The sequence below is a fragment of the Fistularia commersonii genome, chromosome 20, assembly GCF_037954325.1.
Source record: "Fistularia commersonii isolate RoL2024-O1a breed Wild chromosome 20, RoL_Fcom_v1.0, whole genome shotgun sequence".
NCBI lineage: Eukaryota > Metazoa > Chordata > Actinopteri > Syngnathiformes > Fistulariidae > Fistularia > Fistularia commersonii.
In genome coordinates, this window is record NC_141303.1 from 4,496,160 (window position 1) to 4,519,218 (window position 23,059).

At 39.4% G+C, this 23,059-nt stretch overlaps 1 protein-coding gene across 3 annotated transcripts; it reads left to right on the plus strand.

Moving 5' to 3' along the window:
• The first annotated feature begins 329 nt into the window (after nt 1-329).
• On the plus strand, nt 330-22,851 carry med23 (mediator complex subunit 23). Of its 3 annotated transcripts, XM_086167397.1 has the most exons (32): nt 330-490; nt 1,105-1,136; nt 1,373-1,460; nt 2,444-2,568; nt 2,819-2,930; nt 3,337-3,435; nt 3,521-3,622; nt 3,720-3,789; nt 4,018-4,130; nt 4,212-4,307; nt 5,331-5,348; nt 8,739-8,945; nt 9,643-9,786; nt 9,886-10,031; nt 10,168-10,413; nt 10,530-10,672; nt 11,109-11,283; nt 12,278-12,441; nt 12,614-12,738; nt 12,832-13,037; nt 13,403-13,583; nt 13,718-13,888; nt 14,418-14,634; nt 14,775-14,884; nt 16,006-16,132; nt 16,464-16,629; nt 16,755-16,827; nt 16,925-17,139; nt 17,238-17,358; nt 17,474-17,605; nt 18,841-19,056; nt 22,556-22,851. In XM_086167397.1, exons 1-31 carry the CDS (start codon nt 440-442, stop codon nt 19,054-19,056), a joined length of 4,191 nt encoding a protein of 1,396 aa, XP_086023523.1. In that variant the 5' UTR covers nt 330-439; the 3' UTR covers nt 22,556-22,851. The 3 variants fall into 3 exon arrangements, with proteins under 3 accessions (XP_086023523.1, XP_086023522.1, XP_086023524.1); XM_086167396.1 differs by lacking the exon at nt 22,556-22,851 and having other exon boundaries at nt 18,841-19,434; XM_086167398.1 differs by lacking the exons at nt 5,331-5,348; nt 22,556-22,851 and having other exon boundaries at nt 18,841-19,434.
• Nucleotides 22,852-23,059: the final 208 nt, after the last annotated feature.

Genomic DNA, 23,059 nt, shown 5'->3' on the forward strand with positions numbered 1-23,059 from the left:
AGGTAAAAAGCTTGCATGTTAATTGTCAAAGTGAGGAGAGTTCAATATGCAGATATCACCAAATATATATTTCTATATTACCTTTTAAACAGTGGCGTGAAAAAAGTACAAAGTATCCCCTTTCATTTTTGACCCCCACATCATATCTTCAAATACATATCATCTTTTTCTTTGTGTTGTTAATAATTATTTTTGCAATAGATAAAGAATCAATTATAGTGGCGTACATTTAAATCTTGGTAAAAAATAAAAATAAAAAAAATACGCGGAACTATAATTTCGGTTTGATGATTCTTCGGACCGTTTTTAAGGTTGAACGTGACGTCACTTCGTATTTCATCTGTTGTTTGTTAGCATTTAGCTTGCGCCCTTTGAATGGGTACAAAATTTGACTTGTTATGATTCGCTGAAAACAAAAGTAGTGTATTTTGCTACAATCATGGTTCTTTCAATGGAAGCGCAGCTCCAGAGCATATTTGAAGATGTTGTGGTAAATTGCATTTTCTCTCAATTACACTTTGGCTAATGCTAGTTAGCATGCCTGGTATTCATTCCAACGTGAGTTGTCATACCAGGGGGGGATTTGCAGATAAATAAAGCACTTTTCAAATTCGCTAAATGAATGTTTTCATGCAACGCATCTTAATTTCGTAATATGAGGAGATACAACGCTCCTGTCACGGTTTTCACCTTTACTGCGCCTATCACATTATTCCCGCAAATATTTTGGAAAGCTACGATTCCTGACGCCAGAAAATCACTGTCATTCATACAATTTGGCAATATTACTAGCATCGGTTCAAGAAATCAATGGAAGTGATGGTTTCGTCAAAGAGAGACTGATAAACCATATTCAAAGACAAATGATTTATTTCGGTTTATTTGCGTGTCTGTATTTTGTTAGTATATCAATGTCACACCTTCACTAAAATATTCTGTCCATAAAACTTGGTGTCATTTTGTCACATATGCGTTTCCAGATGCACATATGCATGGAGATGTATGATTTTTCTGATGCTTAGAAATAGAACAACAAAAAACAGGTTGAGGTATCTCAAATAAGCTAAAAAAATATGTACATATTTCTATTTGTCTTTTTCTCAGAAAACTGAGATGATAGAAGAGGCCTTTGCGGGGTAAGACCAAACATTCATACACTATTGTGATAAGTGAAATTGTGAAAATTCACATTGTTTTACTTGGGTGAGTGGTCAAACAGCTCTTCATTTGGATTTTTTTTTTCTTTAAAAAAGTTCAAATATATGTGTACAGACAAAAGTTGTTGAAAAGTACTGTATTTTTTCCATTCTTAGCTCTGACAGAAAAAGGGTATTGGTAATAATAATAATAATAGCTGCATCTGTTTTTTTAGGATGTGTATGGACACGCCAGAGGATGAGAGAACAAAGCTGATCAGTTGTCTTGGAGCTTTCAGACAGTACTGGGGAACACTTCCACAGGTTGTACACACACATCCCTACATCAGACTGTGTTACTAAAATAAACAAAACTCCTACATCAAACATAATAACATGAGGCCAAAATCATTCAAGCTTAACTGTAAGGAAATATTTTTATATTGTGCAGTATAGAGCACAACTCATATCTAAAACGCATCTGTTTATATTATGCCGTAGTTGCTTTTGGAAGTTTGAAGTCATCCGATAACGTTTACGTAGCTTCATAAATTCAATTATTAATTAATCCCTCATGGGGAAATTTGTTCTCTGCATTAAACCCACCATGGATCAACCATGGGCTGTTAGCTGCCATCCATCAGTGCCAGTGGGGAGATGTTAGGGGCTCAGTGTCTTGCTCAACAACACTTTGACATCCTAGGAGGAGCTGGGAATTGAACCAGGAATGTTCGATTCAAGAGATGATTGCTCGGCCTCCTGTGCCATGCCGTCTCTAAATAAGCTTCATATGTTAACATTTTCTCACAGTAGAAAAGCAAGCCTCCAGGAAGTATTCCAACAATTTTATCTTGGCAAATTAAGCCAGAGTTATAAAAACTGACCATCTTGAATACTCACCCAAATACATGGGTAGAGGTCATGCAATAATATTCAATATTTGCAAAAATAAACAAAACAAAACAAAACAAAAACCCAAATTGCTGTGATGTGCTCTGTTTTTCATCTATGTGTGAACTCCAGTATTGAACTCCTATTACACAGATAGATGACTTGTGACACCACATAATTACATTTTCCATGGCAGTAGAATGGTTTTGTTCCCTGAATCTTGACAGCCATACCTTTTATCATTTATGTGCATGTGAAAGCAAGCACGCTTACTTTGACTGTGGAAATAAGCATCTATTAAGTAGAAATGCAACAGTTTTTGGTTTTGCTAAAAGGAAAGTTATAAAGTTATTATGGTGCTAATATGGTCATGTGAAGACATTAATTGACATAATGAATTGTTCGTCACCTTGCAGGAGTCTCATGAACAGTGTGTACAGTGGATAGTACGGTTCATTCACAGCCAGCACAGTCCTAAAAGAATCTCATTCCTCTATGACTGTCTGGCAATGGCTGTGGAGACCAGTCTCTTACCACCAAGGTACACACACACACTGTCACCAAAAAAATTCAAATATTCATATTGAATTAATTTATGTAAACATTTGATTTATTTAGACCTTTATACCCAATGGAAAATGTTTTTTGTGAATTAATATGATTATGAAGTTAAATTGAAGTCATCCATTAAACAAGAGGCATTCCATCACTTTAACAGCTGTGAAGGATATACTGTAAGCATCTAAATGACCTTAATCATGACTGTTATCCATTTTTTTGTTTTGTTTTAGGATGGTTTGTGTGGCTCTAATAAGCTCAGAAAATTTGGAGTGGGAGAGGACATTATTGTGGGCCCTTACTTTCAAACTGATTCGCAAGATCATCGGTGGGGTGGACTACAAGGTCTGAGATCGCACGCACTGGTGCTTTTTGGATTGATTCTCAGTGAACTACACACATTGACTTTTTGCAGAAGAATCACAATTTCTTTTTCATCTTGCTCATGTGGGAGTATTTCACTGGAAATAAATTACAATGTGCTGTTATGTGATTAGTTCAGTTTACACGAGAATCTAACTGTTCAGTAAAGGTGTTATTATTTAAATGCTAATTGTGACTCATTTTGTGCTGATGTTGAAATGTATTACATGGTAAAATAATATGGATTAAATTCTTATGAAATGTTTCCAATCATATTAGATTCATAGAAGTTTCAATTTGTCCGAAGAAATTCTAACTAAAACCACAATATATTGTTGCATTCATGTTTTGTGCGTGTTTTTTTTCAGTAAATTTAAATCTTTTGCAGGGTGTTCGAGACCTATTGAAAGCTATGCTGGATAAAATTCAAACAGTTCCTATCTCTGTCAGCTCGGCTGTCGTACAGCAGTTGTTAGCCGCCAGAGAGGTATCATTCAACTTTCAGATTTTAATTAGTCGCCATTTAAATGTGGTCTGTCAACAAAAACAAACCATTTTTGTGTGTATTCCAGGTAGTAGAGTATATTTTGGACAGAAATGCCTGCCTTTTGCCAGCCTACTTTGCTATCACAGAGATCAGAAAACTATATCCAGAGGGTCAGTTGTCGCACTGGGTAAGTTTTTGTGTGTATATGTGTTTACACATGTGTTGTAACTACAGCTGCATCTCTCTAATTGTGTTCTCTCTCCCCCCTTACAATAAATGTGTAGCTTTTAGGGAGCTTGATATCAGACTTTGTGGATAGTTTTCGACCCACTGCCAGAATCAACTCCATTTGTGGTGAGAGCCTATTCAGTTGTGCCTTGAAGTATTTAAAATGTGCTTATTTGATTTTCAGAAGAATGGTGTAAAGTCTGAAGGCTGAGAAAATGTTTGCTCATGAGCATTAATTGAGGCAGAATGCATTGATTCTTAACTTACTTGCAAGTTTCAAAAATATGATTTAGCACATAATCTAATTACATATGTCTTATATTGCATGTTAATTCATTTAGTTTTTATCCTCAGGGCGATGCAGCCTGTTACCGGTTGTAAATAACAGTGGGGCCATCTGTAATTCCTGGAAATTAGATCCCACTACTCTCCGCTTCCCTCTGAGAGGCATGCTGCCATTTGACAAGGTAGCAGATGCACAGAACCCCACAAGTGGTCCTACACAAACACGGCAAAGCCTGCGTTCATGTGTTTTTCTGTGTTTGTAGGATCTTTTTGAGCCGCAGACGGGTTTGCTACGCTATGTGCTGGAGCAGCCATACTCAAGAGAGATGGTCTGCAACATGTTAGGACTCAACAAACAGGTACATCCCCTCTTTCCTCTGTTTTTCCTCTTTCCTTCAATGACAGGGCCTCCCCTCACTCCTCCAGTCCTCATCCTCATTTATGGCCTGTTCTCTCCTCTATCTGTGTCTGCTTTTCTTTTGACCTTCACCCGAGCCATCCCATATAATTATCTTAACATTCCATCCTTAACATTTATATTCTTTCTTTGAGGCTACCCTTTGTTAGTCTTACCTCGCTGCTTCTATATTCTTGGCTCAGCTTCAGCGTTTCCCACACTTTTAGAGTTAATACATGTTGGTGGTGGTTTTGGCTTGCGACAATGAGCCGCTACAAAGTCGCTCATTTTCAAATGTGTCGTGTTTGGGGAAAAACAAATCATTACAAGTTGGCATTTAAAATATGTGGAAGTGTAAAATATACTTTAGAATCATAAAAACCATCACATTCTGTCTGTTGTTGTTTAGTGCCAGACAATGCCATGAATTCTAATTATCCCCGCCATATGGCTTTCACCGGAAGTTATTCCAATTGGATGTCATTAAATCAGAAAATAGGATATTATGCTCCTCTGTGGCCCGCCCAAGTGCTGCCAATGTAAAGGAAACACTGATCTGATCCTTTATATTGTAATTTTTTTGTCCACCCTACATTCTCCACTATAAGCAAATCCACCCTCCCTTGTTGCCCCGGTAAACCCTGATTTAAACCAAGTTCTTGTTGTGACCTTGACCAAAAATGCACTGATTGAAGTGCATCTGCTGGCAAGGTCTGATGGTGGAATAATTCAGCAATCAGCACTAGACAGGGCTCTGATTTTTCACTTGATGAATATCTCATATGTTACAGAGGTTCCAGTTTGCATGTTTGACTCAGCTAACTGCTGAACAGACAGTGAATAACCTAGCTCCTTAGTCTCATCTTTCTCTTTCTGTCTCTCTCTCTTTCTATCCCTATCTGTCGCTTTCTTCTATGTTTCTCTTTCCTCCTTTCTCCTTCTCTGGTTGTATGTCGTGTTTGTCTCTCTGACATGCGCTCTCTAGACTCTGAACATTGCCCAGGTATGTTGTTCCTCTTCATGGCCTGACCTGTGAAACTAACCAGTCCTAAGGACACTTAGCTTGTTAGACACACTGACTGCACACTGTTGGCATCACTGAGCTAGAAGTGGAAAAGTTTGGGGCGGGGGAATTGAAATGGAATTAAAGAAATGCGACAGAGCTTGAGATCGTCACAGCAGGGATTAATAGAGATACTCTATGTATAGACATATTCACAAAGAAATAGAAATGATAGCGAACAACTGCGGAATAGAGGAGGTTTTTTTTTTTGTTATCACACACCATTGCTGATAACTATTATAAGGTGTTTAATTCTTAATTTTTATCTATCTATATTTGGCTAAGACAGAAAGCTTCTCTTTATCCTCTTAAGTTTGATCCCAATGTCGCATAATGTTGCAAGTGACTGCATTTAACAGGGTCACTATTTTCAAGGTCTGTGCTATAGAAAAGGGCCCCTAAAATGAGAATGATTTGTTAGAATTGTTCAGATTGTGATTCAGATTAATCCTATAAGTGGTTTAATAGCGAAAACACCGAACACATAATGGTTACTTGATTTTGTTCCTACTGGGATGTGTAAAAAATTTTTGGTGGCATTTACTCAGCTGTTCAACTGGTTTGCTACTCTGCAATCTAATTTTAAGGAGGGAAGACCTTTCTAGTTCTTAGTTTATCCAGACATTCTTTCATCAGATTTCAAAATGAGGGCTTTGTTGATAAAGGTCAGTGAAGCTGAACAAAGTATTTCTATTTTTAAACCCTGCTGTTGACAATTCAAGTCCTGGTGCACTGCATGTGTGGATGTAGTTTGGCCTCTTGTCAGCAAGGTCCTCTTGTGTCTGACCTTGAGCTGCTGTTTGTTTGTGATGCTGACCTGGGCAAAGCGATATTCTATTAACTGTGATCAAGATGGGCACCGGTCTTCTTTACGTTTCACGTGATCGACATCAATCAGCTGAAACCAGCCTCGTCAGTCAAACGACAACAAACAATGTGTGCAGAAAAAGTTGGTGTCCAGCAAAAAATATAATGAAAAGGAAAAAAAAAAACCCAAACAACTAAATAAGTGTAGAGGTACCGTAGATATATGGCTTCAATGTTGGCACATTCCTGGTTCTGAGTGTTTAACAGATTTATGGTGAAACTGTATTTAAAGCTCTCATGTTACGTGGGTGGATCTTGAGGATTTTTTGTTTTAATATAGCAGGTCTCCTATTTCTAGTCTGAACTTACTTTTATTGTCTTGACACTGCAGTACATTAGTGAGGCTTGTTTCTATGCAATTATATGACATTTGACACAATTCTCTGGACTCGCTAGTCCCAGACACGTGTACGATTTATCATCTGATGTCTTTCACAGTAAAGTTGGTGTAAAAACAGTACATGAATATGTATCATCAAATTGTTATGTATATTTTTTGGCACTTCCCTGGCGCTTGTTTCTGCTTCTCTTTTAGGTGTCTGTAAAATCAGTGTTTTGCCCAGGTTGGCTGTTGAGTGATTCCTTTTGGATGAGTGAATTCTGACCTGTGTTTTGTGATGTTCATCAATTCAAGATAGATAAATAAATCCTGAGTAAAACGTGGTGATATAAGTTCCTGTAATATTCTTGATTTCAATTTAGTAACCCAAGTATTTTTTTTAACACTCCAAATTAGAGTAATTATTATGGATGTGACAAATGCAAGTCGTGATTTTTCTTCCTCAGTCGAGTGAAAGTAGTCCGGGCAGTGTTGGCCCTTTAGCTCACACTATTGTCTGTCGGGTAGATGGCAGTTAAAATCCAGACACTGTAAAAAATTAAAAAGGTTAATGGAACAAACTGCATTTCGTTTGGTGTTTTTTTTTTTTTTTGATTTTTAGAAAAAAATGATTTATCTCCGTTAAGGCGTGTTTTTAGACCAGCTTGTCTTTCGCTTTAATCGCAGCTATCAGTTAATCTTGTCCAATGGCAGTTGAGCAGATGTTGTGCGAGTGTGTGGTTTCTCTTTTTCACTCTTCTTTCTCCCGAGTTTCTCTCTCTCATAGTCCCTGCTCCCGCGTGAGTGTGTGCACGCATGTGTGAGTGGGTGCAGGTGAAGAGAAGTTGTGCCGAAGGCAAGCGAGAGACAATGCCTCACAGCTTCTCTTCTTACCCATCACACAGCGTCCCCACCTTCCCAGTCCTGTTAGTGTGCATGCTGGAATGTGTTTTGCTGTTTGGCTCAGTTTGGTGTTCAGTGCTATGCTACGCTGTGCTGTTCTGTACCATGTTGCTCTGTTTGTGCCGTGCTGTTTGGGAACTCGCTTTGCTGTTTTCTTGAAAAAGGAACCAGTCAATTCTGGTAGCCAGAGCTGAAACCTTTTATTCTTCTGCTCTGAATCTGGTGGGTAAAATTAAGTTTCCCACCATGGATAATTGCCAAAATAGCTGCATTTTCTTTTTAGATCTTCTGCTCTTCATCATTCTGGTGACCTATTTGCAAAGAGCTACTATTTGTTGGAATATGATACTTGTAATACTGATGATTTTATCTTACCATGTCTACACTTATCCACCAAAGCCTACACTGGGACATAATTCTGTTGAATTGAAGTCACAGGCATTTTGAAAAATGGGAATAAAGAGTAACACTGTTCCATAGAAATCTAAAAAATTATTTCATTAATTCAACATCTGACGTAAAGATCCCAATAACTTTCATCTTGTCACTGCTCACCTCCTTATCCTCCCTCCTCCTCCATTCCCGTGACTTTCTCCTTGTTTCATTCCTGCCTTCTCTCTTTTACCTCTCCATCATTAGCCTTTTGTTGCATTTGGAATTGGGAATTTTGAAGTCCTTCAAGGGTTCAAAAATACCACTGGATTTGAGCGCTTGTCATTTATGTCATGGTTTTTGTATCGCAGATTAAATGGTAATGCTTGCATCGCAAACATAAATTGCTCAATCATAAGTTCACAGCAAAATACATTTTTACTGTAGTTGATTGTTTTATAGTTTTCTTTTGACTCATTTTGTTATATCCTCTTCCTAATATATTCATTTTTGAAATTTGAGCACAGCCTAGATAGTTTCAAATAAATAACCCAAAAATCAAGGAGAAAAGGTCAGAAGTTTCTCCTGTTTGACATGGTAAGGAATTTCCTGCCTATATTGGGGACGGTTTTATGCTTATTTTCTAGTCAGAATTCATCAATATATTTGTATGTGATACAATTGAATGATTATTCTTGTCTCATTCTCTCCTTTTTGCTGTCTTCCTTTCCCTTTCTCCATCTGTCGAATTCTTTTCTGCCTTGATCGGACTTTCACTCTTTTTGGATGTCTTTCCTCTCTTTCCCTTCCTTTCTGTCCTATCCATTATTTTTGTTATCCTTTAATTCTTCCCTCCTTCCCCCTGCCAGAATAAGCAGCGCTGCCCCGTGCTGGAGGAGCAGCTGGTGGACCTGGTGGTGTACGCCATGGAGCGCTCGGAAACCGAGGAACACTTTGACGCTGATATCGGAGGGACCAGCCAGTTGCTGTGGCAGCACCTCTCCTCTCAGCTCATCTTCTTTGTATTATTTCAGTTTGCGAGCTTCCCGCACATGGTGCTCTCATTACATCAAAAAGTAAGAGGAAAGAGATGGAGGTGGGAGATCTGACAATAATGCTTGACTGGACAGCAGTAACATATGTATGTTAAACCGAGGAGATGGATTGTTGGCGGCTTTTTCTTTGTAACGTGTGAATGAAGGGGATCTTGATTGCAGATGAGGCTTATGGAATTCGTGACTAGATGAATCGAGGAAAAAAAATTCTCTGATAAATAAAAGGAATTGTCTGAAAAGAAATTAAGAACCTAGTGCAAAGAGGAAGCAGCAGTCACTATAACATTTGCTCATCAGGTACCAGTTCAAGGTTGATCTCAGCTAATATATGAGCTGCTGCTATGAGATGATAGCATATTTCATTTTTTCAACAGTCCTGGCAAACATATTGCATGACATTTAAACTTTACAGATCTAAATTTTCATATGTAGAAGATTTGATCAATTTGTCTATTCAATCCCAGCAAGAACCGTGCACGACATCAATAGGGTTTAGACATATTTTGCCAAAAGGACAATCTGAAGATATTGATTAACCATGTTGGTGTGGTCAACTCAAATAATTTCAAATGTCATATAAGGATCAAAATGTTTTCCAGCATACAGTATTATATTCTATACTGTTTTACCATTTTATTTTGGTTAACTTTTTAGCATTAAATTTGAAATTGTTGTAAGTACCCCATATTCATTTGCTTTCTCTGACTCGCTTCCACAGCTTGCAGGTCGTGGTCTCATAAAAGGAAGAGACCACCTGATGTGGGTTTTACTGCAGTTCATATCAGGAAGCATTCAGAAAAATGCTTTAGCGGACTTCTTACCGGTCATGAAGCTTTTTGACCTGCTGTATCCAGAAAAAGAGGTATAGTCCAGTAATTGTATATGGGAATTGAAAATGAGCTTTAATTGAAGGTAATGAGAAGGATTGTAGGTTAATCCTGCTCTTTCTCATCCACTCCAGTGCATTCCAGTGCCGGATATCAACAAGCCACAGTCGACTCATGCCTTTGCCATGACGTGCATCTGGATCCACCTAAACCGCAAAGGCCACAGTGACAATTCTAAATTACAAATACCTATACCACATTCTCTGAAACTGCATCATGAGTAAGTTTCCAAAAACTCTTCCAAAAAACTACAATGTCAACAAGGTTTTCAAAATGCTGTACTCCATTAATCACTTCATAAATCTCTATCTAATCGTATTATTCACTCGTGTAATTGATTTTCTGCCTATGTTCAGGTTTCTCCAGCAGTCATTACGAAACAAGACCCTGGGTATGTCTGACTACAAGATAGCGCTTCTGTGTAATGCCTACAGCACCAACTCTGAGTGCTTCGGTCTCCCTATGGGTGTTCTGGTGGAGACCATTTATGGAAACACATCGATTAGGATCAACTTGCCGGGATCCAACTGTATGGCAGCGGGCTCGGTCACCCCACTGCCCATGAACCTGCTGGATTCAGTCACCGTGCATGCAAAGATGAGGTAGGTGGAGTTGCAGGTTTTGGAAGGACAGAGTTTTTCAGAAAGCAAAGTCCCGTATACGATACTCGTTTAATGAATCAGTCCCGCGTTCTCACATTTCCTCTTTGTCCGTCCAGTTTGATCCACAGCATTGCCACACGTGTGATTAAGTTGGCCCATGCCAAGTCCAGCGTGGCCCTGGCTCCCGCGCTGGTAGAAACCTACAGTAGACTTTTGGTGTACATGGAGATCGAGTCCTTGGGCATCAAAGGGTTCATAAGTGAGTTTAGACATTATTTTTCCACAGAAGTGTGCTGTGCTGGGAGAAATGGGAGAATAACCAGATTCATTACATCATTCCAAAAAAAAAGACTCAATGAATGAATGACTCAATGAAGATAATATCTCTATTTTTTTAAGGCATCTCCAAAGTTCCAACATGGCAATGGAAAATACTTGTAAAGAAAAATATATCAGTTTAGCTTTACAATTGACAATGTCCACCCTATATTCATGTACAAAGCAGATTCATATCTATATTTAGTTCTCTTATATAATTAAAGATTGACATTTTTGTCTTTTTCATGCTGTGAAATCATTCTTGAAAGGATTCTAGTGCGGACTGCTCCAGAACATGTTGACTTTTGCTTTGTCGCCTTTTTTTTTTTCGACATGCAGTTCATTGTGAATAATGTGACCCTTTCCTGTCTGTTCAGGCCAGTTGTTGCCCAGCGTGTTTAAATCTCACGCCTGGGGAATTCTTCACACTTTACTGGAGATGTTCAGCTACAGGATGCATCATATTCAGCCACACTACAGAGTCCAGCTCCTCAGTCACCTCCACAGCCTGGCTGCAGTGCCCCAGACCAACCAGAACCAGCTACATCTATGGTATTTATGTTTTTAAATTCTTGCATTTTTGTTTTAGTGTTGACTTACAGCCACCGCACATTTCACTGTAAGTGTTTTATGCTTAAATTGTACTGTCACTTCTGAAAAGATGCTCTTCGCACATGTGATGGTGATCTCTTGGCCAGGTCACCCTCACGAAAGAGATATTTATCTTAATGTTTTTTTTACCCCGATAAATAAAGGTTAATAAATAATTTGCAAAAATTAGCAAACATCAGCTTCCATCCCAATCATAGAGAGGTACTGATCAATTGAGAATTTCCCAAAATCCTGTAAAATAATGACTTATTTTCCAGTTAATGAAGTCCGACAGAATATTTCCAAAAAAAATTTAATAAATGACCTCAAAACTAGATTTTGAGAATTGCAGACATTCCAGAATTGACCTGAAAATAACCAAGAATTCACTTGAAAATGAATAAGAAATTATCTAAAAAGATGTTCGTTTCATTATTCGAACAGTTTTTAGAACAATCTAAAAAAAATAAACTGACAGGAAAATTTTTAATTCAGAAAAGATGGGAGAGGGTATACAGCAGTGGGAGGGATTTGAAGAAGCAGTAAGGGCAGCCGGAGTGCTGCTGAAAGTCTCCTGAGAAACTATTTAGTTTTCAAGGACATTCTGGAAAGTAAAAGCAAACGAGGAGCCGTTAGATACCACCTGTCCTGTCCCCTGGTCACTGCGTGAGCTTAATTCACAGACATAAGTGACAAATGAAATATTGTTCATTATTAGATTGCAGCTTCAGCTGCTTCTGTAACTTTTCAAGGATCTCTTGAAAAGAGATCTCAGTCACTGACATGAAACTTAGCCTTACAGTCTGCTCTTTAGTAATTATTCAAATTGTTATTGCCATTTCATATAGGATTTATTAAATAAATAATTTCCTTTTTATTGTCAATACATTTTCCTGCGCTGCCTTTGGAGGAGAGACAAATGATCGTTCGCTCTACTTCTATGTGTGTCCATCAGTGTTGAGAGCACAGCTTTGCGATTGATCACTGCGTTGGGAAGCTCGGAGGTTCAGCCGCAGTTCACCCGATTCCTCAATGACCCGAAGACGGTTCTGTCTGCAGAGTCGGAGGAACTGAATCGAGCACTGATCCTTACCTTGGCCAGAGCCACACATGTCACCGGTATCTCTAATAAGATATTTGGATTCTTTAATGCCACCATTCTCAAGAAGTGATAATTCAAGGGGAGTCTTCATGCCATGACTGCCTTCAATTTGACTCCAGTGTTGAGATTTCCCACATTCTCACCGTTGTCCTTTCCTTGTCCACTCACCTCCTTTGTCTGTGTATGTAGATTTCTTCACAGGGTCTGACTCCATCCACGGGACTTGGTGTAAAGATATTCTTCAGACGATCATGAACTTCACACCTCATAACTGGGCCTCACACACCCTGTCTTGCTTCCCTGCTCCATTGCAGGTGAAAAAGAGCAAAGCGAAACAAAAGTTGTCGTCTTTTTAAACCACTACATTAATGCATATTGACTCTTACAACTCCTTCTCTTTTGCCCAGGCATTCTTCAAACAGAGCAATGTTCCTCAGGAGTCCCGCTTCAACCTCAAGAAGAATGTGGAGGAAGAGTACAGGAAGTGGAAGTCCATGGCCAACGAGAAAGATATCATTACTCATTTCTCCATGCAGGGGTCCCCTCCTCTGTTCCTGGGCCTACTGTGGAAGATGCTTCTCGAGACCGACCACATTAGTCAGATAGGCTACAGGTTCGATGCAATTTTTGGGCGAAGCCTTCAAACTACATTTAATTTTGGATTGTTTATCTACCGTTAGCTACACCATTGTGTCGCTGCATCACTCTATGTTACAATATCCCATATCATAACTTTGCATATGTCAAAATATCTAAAGAGGATATTACCAGAGTTACAAATACAAAACCCAGTCCAACAGTTTATTGACAAATCTGCGATATAGCTGAGTGTTTGTTGTGATAGTCTGATTATGAGGTTGTCTAAATTGCCCTGGATGTGGTGGCTGAGGTGTTCATTAATCTGTAAACATCAAAGAATTGGACATACAGTCTTGTTTTGGTATGATAAGCTCACTGGTTGTCTTTTGTCTCCCTCAGAGTCCTGGAAAGTATTGGCGCCCGGGCTCTTGTGGCTCACGTGCGCACATTTGCAGACTTTCTTGTGTACGAATTCTCGACTTCCCCCGGTGGACCCCAGCTCAACAAGTGCATTGAAATACTTAATGACATGATCTGGAAATACAACATAGTTACCCTAGACAGACTGATTCTGTGTTTGGTGAGCACAGCTAATCACATACAAACACACACACGGAAATAAAAAGGTCATTAACTTTAATGACCTTAATGCTAAGTTCTGAGATGACTAATTTAGGGACTCTGTGATTCGCTCCTTTTGTCTTTTAATGCCAGGCAATGCGAAGCCACGAGGGGAATGAAGCTCAGGTTTGCTACTTCATAATCCAGCTGCTTCTGCTGAAGGCCAACGATTTCCGAAACCGAGTCAGCGATTTTGTCAAGGAGAACGCTCCCGAGCACTGGCTGCAGAGTGACTGGCACAACAAGCACATGAGCTACCACAAGGTATTTACTATAACTGCTTATGTGGTGGTTGTTTTCTGTCAGAAAAGACATTAGAGAACATTGTTCATCCACACAAAAGTTTCCGGGCATGAAGTGAGTAACATTAGAAAATGAAAATAAGAACGAACATTTGTACAAGAAATGTATTGATTGTTAAATAATGAACCCCAACACACAATTGACCTCAATTACTGAACTTGGCAACCTTTTGTAGAACTCAGTTTGAATCACCATTCCCATCAGGGCTGTGACTGAAAAGCAATGTCATTCATTTAAATTTTCGTGGCTCAAAAGTTTTTTTGTTATTTTTTAAATTGTATCCATAGTGTCACTTTCTTGGACAGCTCTATGTCAGATACTATCTGCAGTATTTAGCTACATGAAGCCAGGAAGTCGCTGACGCAATTGACAACATCATCAGAGATGTAAACCAAAGTTAACATTTTCTTCTGGTGTCCAAATGTAACACCACAATAAAAATAAACATTTTTATAATGACAAAACTTAATGTCTTGTCCTGTCCGACCAGAAATACCCAGAGAAATTGTACTTTGAAGGGCTTGCAGAGCAAGTCAACCCTCCCATGCACCTGCAGCATCAGTACCTGCCGATTTACTTCGGCAACGTGTGCCTGCGCTTCCTCCCTGTCTTTGACATCGTCATCCACCGCTTCCTGGAGCTTCTCCCGGTCTCCAAATCTCTAGAAACACTGCTGGACCATCTTGGAGGGTTGTATAAATTCCATGGTGAGCACGGTTTTGATGAAAATCAGTTGACTTGCGACGAGGGGAATCCGATTAAGTATTTACACTTGAAAATGCAAATGAGGAACCTTCCAGAATTGGAATGATAGTGTTTTAGGAAACCGCTGTGTGTTTGTGTGCAGATCGCCCGGTGACCTACCTGTACAACACCCTTCACTACTACGAGCGACACCTGAGAGACAGAACTAATCTGAAGAGAAAACTGGTGCATTCAATCATGTCTTCACTCAAGGTAAGCCAGCAGAGCTGATCGAAGGAAGCCCACACACACAGCTGGCTTATTAAATCATGCATTAGCTCGATACATGATTTAGTTGAATCACACAAAGTACGCATAAGATATTCACTTCAGACCTGTATTTACTCGCGTCTTGGGTGACCTGTTCGCGTAGTTCCTTCTGGCTGACTTTGAATTGTGTCTTGTATTTTTTGTGATTGGATCTCACATCTAGAAATAATGCAGTCAGTCAGTCATTTGGCAGACGCTTTTATTTAAAGTGACTTACAGTGAACGCAGGAGCTCATACTTGCGAAGCGTGCGCTCTACCACTGAGCTACACGTTCAGAAATATAGACCTAAAGTATATTGTTTCCATTTCCAAAGACAAAATGGATGACTTTATCAGGATGCAGGGCTGCTTTTACCGCGCAGGTGGAAATTAAGGAGATTAAATCGATATAACAGCGCATTCAAACCATGAAAATTGTACTCCTTTCAATTCAGAACTATGGCCTCAGTAGAAGTAATGTTTGTCAGCAATCCAAACTGTGAGTAACTAATTAGCCTGGCAGCTCGTTTAAAAATGTTTCTAAAAGGTTTTAATTGTATCCCTCTGTGTGGTTGGAGCTTCAGTTTGTCATCAATAACAAGGCCCTTTCCTATTATCGAATAGATTGGTCAGTTTCCCCGTTGTCTTCTATAACTCTTTCACTCGTACATTACTCAGACCTCCCTTCCTATTACAGGTGAATCTGCATCATTTAGCTTTAAAAGATTAGAATCTGAATTATGATAAGGTGACAGATTAGGTTTTGCTTCATATAACCATTGTTACATTCTAACAAAAGACTTCATGCTCATTGGTGTTAACAATTAGAGCCGGTTACTGTTTTAATACATTCATATTTTGTGTTTTAGGGGGCCTTAACTGCCTCCTTGAGTCTACATATTCAAGTCTTTCAGGCAAACCAAATGTACAAAGGACTTTATGCGATTTCTACTATTCATTGGCATTTCAGAAAATAGTGATAAAACAATAATTTGACCCATGTGGCTTTGCCTTTATCACAATGTCATATATATAATATTTCACAGTTATATTGCAATGGATTTTTCTCTTCTTAATGTAACAGGACAACCGGACCCCAGGCTGGTGTCTCAGTGAGACCTATCTAAAGTTCGGTATGAACCCAAGAGAGGACAACGTGTGGATTCCCGATGACACATACTATTGCAAGCTGATTGGACGCCTGGTGGACAATATCCTTCACTATCCCATTTCTTTTTAAGTAGAAGCATCTATCACAGTTGTCAGCAATTGATCCTCCCGTAGTTTTATAGGGAATCATTGTTCTCTTAAGTACTTGAATGATATATTCCATAGTGCCCCCCTGTCGCTCTTTGCTATTCATTAGATTGCATCAATCCTTTTTTATCTCCACACATAGCAAATAAAAACTTTGAAGATATTGTGCTTGCTCAGGAGATGACACGTTATGGAGAATAAGTGTTTCATTAAAACAAGAACCCACTGTGAATCCATTTCCAAAATGTGTGGCACTCGTTGAACGTGACTCCTTAACTCCCCCACCCATGGCAGGAAAATCACCCGGTCCATTCCCGAACTGCGACTGGAGATTCAACGAGTTCCCCAATCCCGCAGCCCGTGCACTTCATGTCACTTGCGTGGAGCTTATGGCCTTAGCTGTGCCGGGAAAGGATGTCGGCAATGCTTTGCTCAATGTCGTGTTAAAGAGGTGAGGTCGAAGGACAGCGTCATCTGTATTAGTTAGATTGTCTGAAAAAGAACGCTGACTTTCTGATTTGTGTTGACTTGTCGTACATGAACATGCCGGTCACTGCTCTCCTTTTACTCTTTCAGCCAACCTCTTGTTCCTAGAGAGAACATCACTGCGTGGATGAATGCCATCGGACTTGTGATCACCGCACTACCTGTAAGACAGATGTCGTACGCTCGCCGTCTCATACCACCTTTTCAGTTGAACTAACAGCCTGGGAGCCGAACACACTGACAGAGTTCCTCTCTCCCAGGAACCATACTGGATTGTTCTCCACGACCGCATAGTGTCAGTAATTGGCTCCCCGTCGCTGACCTCGGAGACGGAGTGGGCAGGCTGTCCGTTCGCCTTGTTGGACTTCACCGCCTGCCATCAGAGCTACAGTGAAATGAACTGCAGCTACGTGCTAGCGCTAGCGCACGCCGTCTGGCATCACTCCTCCATCGGGCAGCTGTCCCTGATTCCAAAGTGAGTGTTTCCTATTGTCTTGTTATTTATTTTTTTGCGCTTCATTTCCACAAATGTTTCCAAAAAAAAACCAACATTTATGAAATATGTGTTTATAGATTCCTTTCAGAGACTCTGAAGCCTATCGTCCAGACAGAGTTCCAGTTACTCTATGTGTATCACTTGGTCGGGCCTTTCCTGCAGCGCTTCCAGCAAGAGAGAACAAGATGCATGTTGGAAGTAAATACCTTGAGTTTTTCGCATTTCTTTTGCTAGACTTGTTTGCTAGACTATTTTGTTATTGGTCTTAGTGTGGACATGATGTGGCCGTTAATAATGCGTTTGTGTATTTCAGATTGGCGTGGCCTTTTATGAAATGCTCCAGGCCGTGGATCAACACAGTCAGCATCTCAGCTACATGGACCCGATCTGTGACTTCCTCTATCACATTAAATACATGTACACTGGGGACAGTGTGAAGGAGCAGGTCAGCCTTTATGCATGTCCTCTGATAGAAGCATTTCTCATCAGTTTGACACCGAACTTCAAACATGATTTCTTTAAGTTAAACAGAAGGCAGTCGTACAAGTAGTAAAATAACTTATCAAACGGGAAGCAGAAGGAGACATTTTTCCAGCCACAAATCTTGCAAAGTGACATATGTGACCTCCTTCCTTCAGCTGGAGCAGTTTTTTGTTTTCATTTCCCCCTAGATAAGTGTCACTAAATCACCAGTGCCCTGATCTGAGCGCTGAGTTTAGAATAGTGGCAGAGTGTGGAGGAACGCCCATTGTGGCCTTAAATTCAAAGACTTTATATGGATGAAGTTATTTTTACAGGATGGTTTCTAATGGTGCTCATAAGTATTGATCTAAAATGCTGGTTGCTTGTGTGCAAGTCGGTCTTTTTGATGATTTCACTTGGCTTACTAGAAACAGGGTTTATATTTTGTCTATTCTGCCCCCACTACATGGAACATGTTGCAAAAGGACTGGAAACTCACGGAACTTGTTTCATTGAGCGGCTTTAAGTCCAGATTGAGAGCACTTGAGACGACTCCACAGATTTGTAACTGTTTTATATGATTTGTATGGCATTTTAATTTCATTTCAAATGTAATTGTATTCTATTGCTGCCTCTTGGCCAGGACTCCCTTGAAAAAGAGGTTTTTAATCTCAATGGGACTTTCCTGGTTAAATAAAGGAGAAATAAAATAAATAAAATATGCATCCTGCAGAATCTTGGGGATAAAAAGATTAAATTATCTGCCTGTCATTAGGAAAAAAATGTCCTTGAAGACAATGTGTTATCATGGAAATTTACTAAAAAAATGTATGTTTTCATCATAATACTTTGATAAGTTTACCAGAGGTAACTATAAAGTATTTGTTCATTTGATTAAACTTGTCTTGTTATCAGTTTTGTATAATTCTAAAATGAATCAGAATTATTCTTTACTGGGAATGACAGCAATAGTTACCGGCTGCAGCTCATATTAGGAGCCACCTTCTCTTAACACTGAGTGATAGATGAACATCTCCATTCCTCCGACATAATCCCTGAAAGTCTCCTTGAAAATCGTCTTCGGCGAACAGTCGCAAAGATGGCAAGTTTTTAGAGATTCGAAATTCATGAAGACAGAGATACCGTCCGAGACGATAGCCCCTCTTCCGTAATCACGTCGACTATTACTCTTCCATCTTATCTTTTCTTTCTCTCTAGGTAGAGAAAATAATCATGACCTTGCGTCCAGCCATGAAGCTGCGACTGCGTTTCATCACACACAGCAGCAAAATAGAGACGACGTCATCAGCAGCTGCTGCCGCCTCCACTGCCGCGGCCGCCTCCTCCACTCCTCAGCCACCTTCCTCCTCTCTCCCATCCACCGCTGCTGCTGCTTCGCCCTCCTCCTCACAGCATGCTCATACCTCCATCTAGGTGACACAGATCTCTCTTATGTTTTCGTTTTGTACTTACGAACCCCCCCCCCCCCCCCGAATTGTCATCAGAATTAGGGAATTAAAAGAACTCTGAAGAGCTGATTCCCTGAGTTTTCCTCTTGCTTGTGGGGAGAAAAGACATCTATTGGTCCCACATCTGCTATTTTCATGGATAGGAATCCATGGCACTAAAACTGTTGTTAAGAAAGAAGTAAAATCTTCCAGCGAATTTCATTTTGAGAACGTGAACCAAAGGTCTCCCACTGGCTTTGACTTTTGATTCATCATGGAGCGTTTTAAAAAAAAAAAAAAAAAAATCATTGCCCTTTTTTTTTATATTGTATTATATCATCATTTCATTAAAAAGATTTTGATATCTTTGTTCCAGCTCTTATTTCCTTTTTAAAGGGCAGTTTGCAAAGCCCAAGTAAATATCAGTGAGAGTCCCCACAAAGATACTTTTGCCACATTTGAATCAGTGTCATTGAGGAGACTGTCCTCCCTGTTTGGTACATAAAGTCTCTGTGACGTAAATTGTTTTGTTCAGGGTGAAGACTCAATTCCAGACAAAAGTCAGGATAAGATCTCTAGCCAGTAAAAAAAGCCAAAGTAATATAATGTAATAATCCAGGCAAGTTGTCAATTCTATCGCAATATCCTTAACTTTTTAATTTCCTTTTCTGCATTAATCATAAGGGATTTCACAATGTATGCTTGTCTGGACTTTTATTAGCCCGCTTATCTGAAAGGAGATTATCTGGAAACATCTGAGCAGAAAGGCTCCACTATTCATTTGGCCGGACAGGCCAGATTTGTGCCAAGAACACTTTGGAAATTGGCAGCGAGTCGGCGTGGGGATTTTTGCCATTTGACAATTGGCAATGGAACTAATGGTGAGAAAAGAAGCGGAATCCAAATCACTGGGGAACATTTGTTGCGTCAGTGAATCAAAAAATTATTTAAGTGATGTCTTTCGGTCAAACCGCAAGCTTGGGAATTGCTGGTTTCTAGTACATTTACCCAGGATGGAAAATTATTTTTCTAAAAGCTTTGTTATAACTAAATGATGTAATCTTGCTTGAGGAAGTGTCACTTAATGTATAAAATTAAACAATGTAATGCATGTAGTATTTTTCTTTTACTAAATCTGTATTATTTATATTATTTACTATATATTTACTATAATATAAGATATTTGTGCGTAACAATTTTAAAATGAAAATTGTTGTTTTCATTGGATTAGAATGATCCCACAACAACTTGCAGGTTTAGGGGGTTTTCGTGTTTCCATGGTAGCTTGGAGTGTCTGATGCTCCAGATCATTACATTTTGAGAAAATTTGACAAGCAGAGGATTTTTAACTGTTATTTAGAGGGAGAACAGGCAAATAAAATGCAAATGCAAATCGTTATGAAAATATGCAAAAGGCAACTGGGATAGATAACAGCAGTTAACACAGATTGTATGTTTATTGTTTGAGTAGCACAGAAGCACAAATTATTCGGTTCAAAGGCTTCTATTCGTTTTCCTGCATGTTTTGAATGTTAATATTCAGCTGGTTGAAATCCATCAGTCCACTACGTTAGATGCTTCACAATGGTCCTCGTGAGATCGAAACCCGTGTATAACATGCCTCAACTGCCCGTTTGAGTGAAGGCTCATGTGTTTATACTTCAGAGACAAATTGAGAAAAATGAGGAAAAAAATCAAAAAAGAAGATGCATCGAGCAACATTTTCGACAAAGCAGCAGAATGCATGACAGAGTGTAGAATATGCAAAATGTAAATATCCTTTGGAGCAGGATTAACAACAAACCTGCTTAGACGTTTGAGAACTGCCAACGCCCACATGCAGTGGGAGCAAGGCCAACCTCGAACTGTAGAGTGGAAGGTTGAATAAAATGTTCATGTTTTTTTTTTTTTTTACGAAAATATTGGATGAATAATTACTGATCGACACACAAACCATTAATAATTTCTACAAAAACAACTACTGTATGTGCGTGGACGAATTTGTGTTAATTTTTTCACCCAGCGGAGCCAAACTTCACATGTCTAATATTCTGTCAAATCTAGTAAAAAGCGTGACTATTAAGCATCACTGCGAGATAAAAACATTGGATGAAACACCATTAAGTGACTTAAATGGTTGTGAATGACGCCACGGAGGCGTTACTTGAAGGTAACTTTATAGTTTATAGTTTAGTTTATTTTTATTTCTAATTCTGTCTTTTTCTTTTTATTATTTATTACTGTTATATTTTCTGTAACTCTGGCACAACAATTTCCTTCGGGATTAATAAAGTTGTTCTTATCTTAAATGAAATAATAAAAATAAATAGAAATAAGAACATTTGTCACAAAGTCAATTAAATATCTTATTGTCAGCTACAACGACAGTCAGAAAATCAGAAATATTTGGATGTCCTGTCGCCACTGTGTGGACGGTGGCCTGCAAAGTTCTGGTGATGGTGATTGTTTGCCTCAAAGACTCAAGTATAAGGCCTAATATACTGAAAAATATTATGAGACCGGCAAACGTTTTGATTTTATAAACACAGATGAAACATAAATATTTATATGTACTGAATAGATCCAAAAATATTTTGATTAAAAAAAATTACTTTTTACAATCTACAAATTTACTGAGCTCTTTTTCTCCTATCCTGTCAAAAAAACTTCTTTTCCAACTTTTTACATAGGCTGTGAGAAATTATTTTTCAATGCTTATGAAAGTCTAGGTCGCTCAGGCGCTCCTGCGACTTAGAAGGCCTCCGATATCTTTTTATTAATTTCAATTTTGAAAACGACCTTTGACAAATTGTGACTGATATTAAAATGTAAGTGTGACTCAAGCAGCATCGGAAAACCTCCCATGTAAAATGTACACCATGGTAAAGGAATAAAGGGCTAACAATTTCCTCTGCAGTACACGAGCCTCCGAAAATTGATTTTTTTTCACGGCTGAAATTTAAAAAATTCTATTTCGTTTCCTTCAACGATTGAATGCCCCACAGTAAGACCCAAGTGGTTTGGACGTGCAGAGGAGGGAAAGTGAATATTATCGGTAGAAGGATGCTGGAGTTGGAACGGCCTGGCAGGAGGCCTATGTGACAGCTGAAGACAGATGGAGTGAAAGAGGACATGGAGTTAGTTGGTATTAGAAAAAGGTAGTTGATTTGTCGTGGCAAATCCTAAAAGCAGCTGCCGTAAGAAGGATAAGATTTTTTTTTTTCCCTCAAAGAAAAGTAAGGGATGTGTGAGGCCACTTTAGACAGGAGGATAGGACGTACACTATATGGCTAAAAGTCCAAATAATCGGAATCAGGTGTTCCAATCACCTCCATGGCAACAGGTATATAAAATCAAGCACCTACAAATGCAGACTGTTTACTTTTTTCAAGTATTTGAGAAAGAATGAGTTGCTCTCAGGAATAGGATGCCACCTGTGCAACAAATCCAGTTGTGAAACTTACTCGCTCCTTGATATTCCACAGTCAACCATCAGCTGTATTGGAAGAACATTGACGTGTTTGGGAACAACAGCAACTCAGCCACAAAGTGGTAAACCACGTAAAGTGTCGGAGCAGGGGCAGCGGATGCTGAGGCGCAAAGTGCGAAGAGATGGACAACTTTCTGCAGAGTCAGTCGCTATAGACCTCCAAACTTCATGTGGCCTTCAGACTGGGAGCTTTGGAGCTCGATAGGATTGGTTTCCACGGCCGAGCAGCTGCATCCAAGCCACACATCACCAAGTGCAATGGAAAGCGCCGGATGCAGAGGTGTAAAGCACGCCGCCGCTTGACTCGAGAGCAGCAGAGACACGTTCTCTCGAGTGACGAATCATGCTTCGCCATCTGGCAATCTGATGGATGAGTCTGGGTTCGGCGGTTGCCAGGAGAACGATACGTGTCTGACTGCATCGTGCCAAGTGTGAAATTTGGTGGATGGGGGATTATGGCGCGGGGTTGTTTTTCAAGAGCTGGAACTCTGAAAGCTTC

Excerpts from the sequence above, each read along its gene's own strand:
- med23 (XM_086167397.1), top strand. The coding sequence starts at position 440 with ATGGTTCTTTCAATGGAAGCGCAGCTCCAGAGCATATTTGAAGATGTT. Across the intron at positions 10,673-11,108 it reads GGGCATCAAAGGGTTCATAA|GCCAGTTGTTGCCCAGCGTG; the intron begins GTGAGTTTAGAC and ends CTGTCTGTTCAG. Across the intron at positions 12,739-12,831 it reads GCTTCCCTGCTCCATTGCAG|GCATTCTTCAAACAGAGCAA; the intron begins GTGAAAAAGAGC and ends TCTTTTGCCCAG.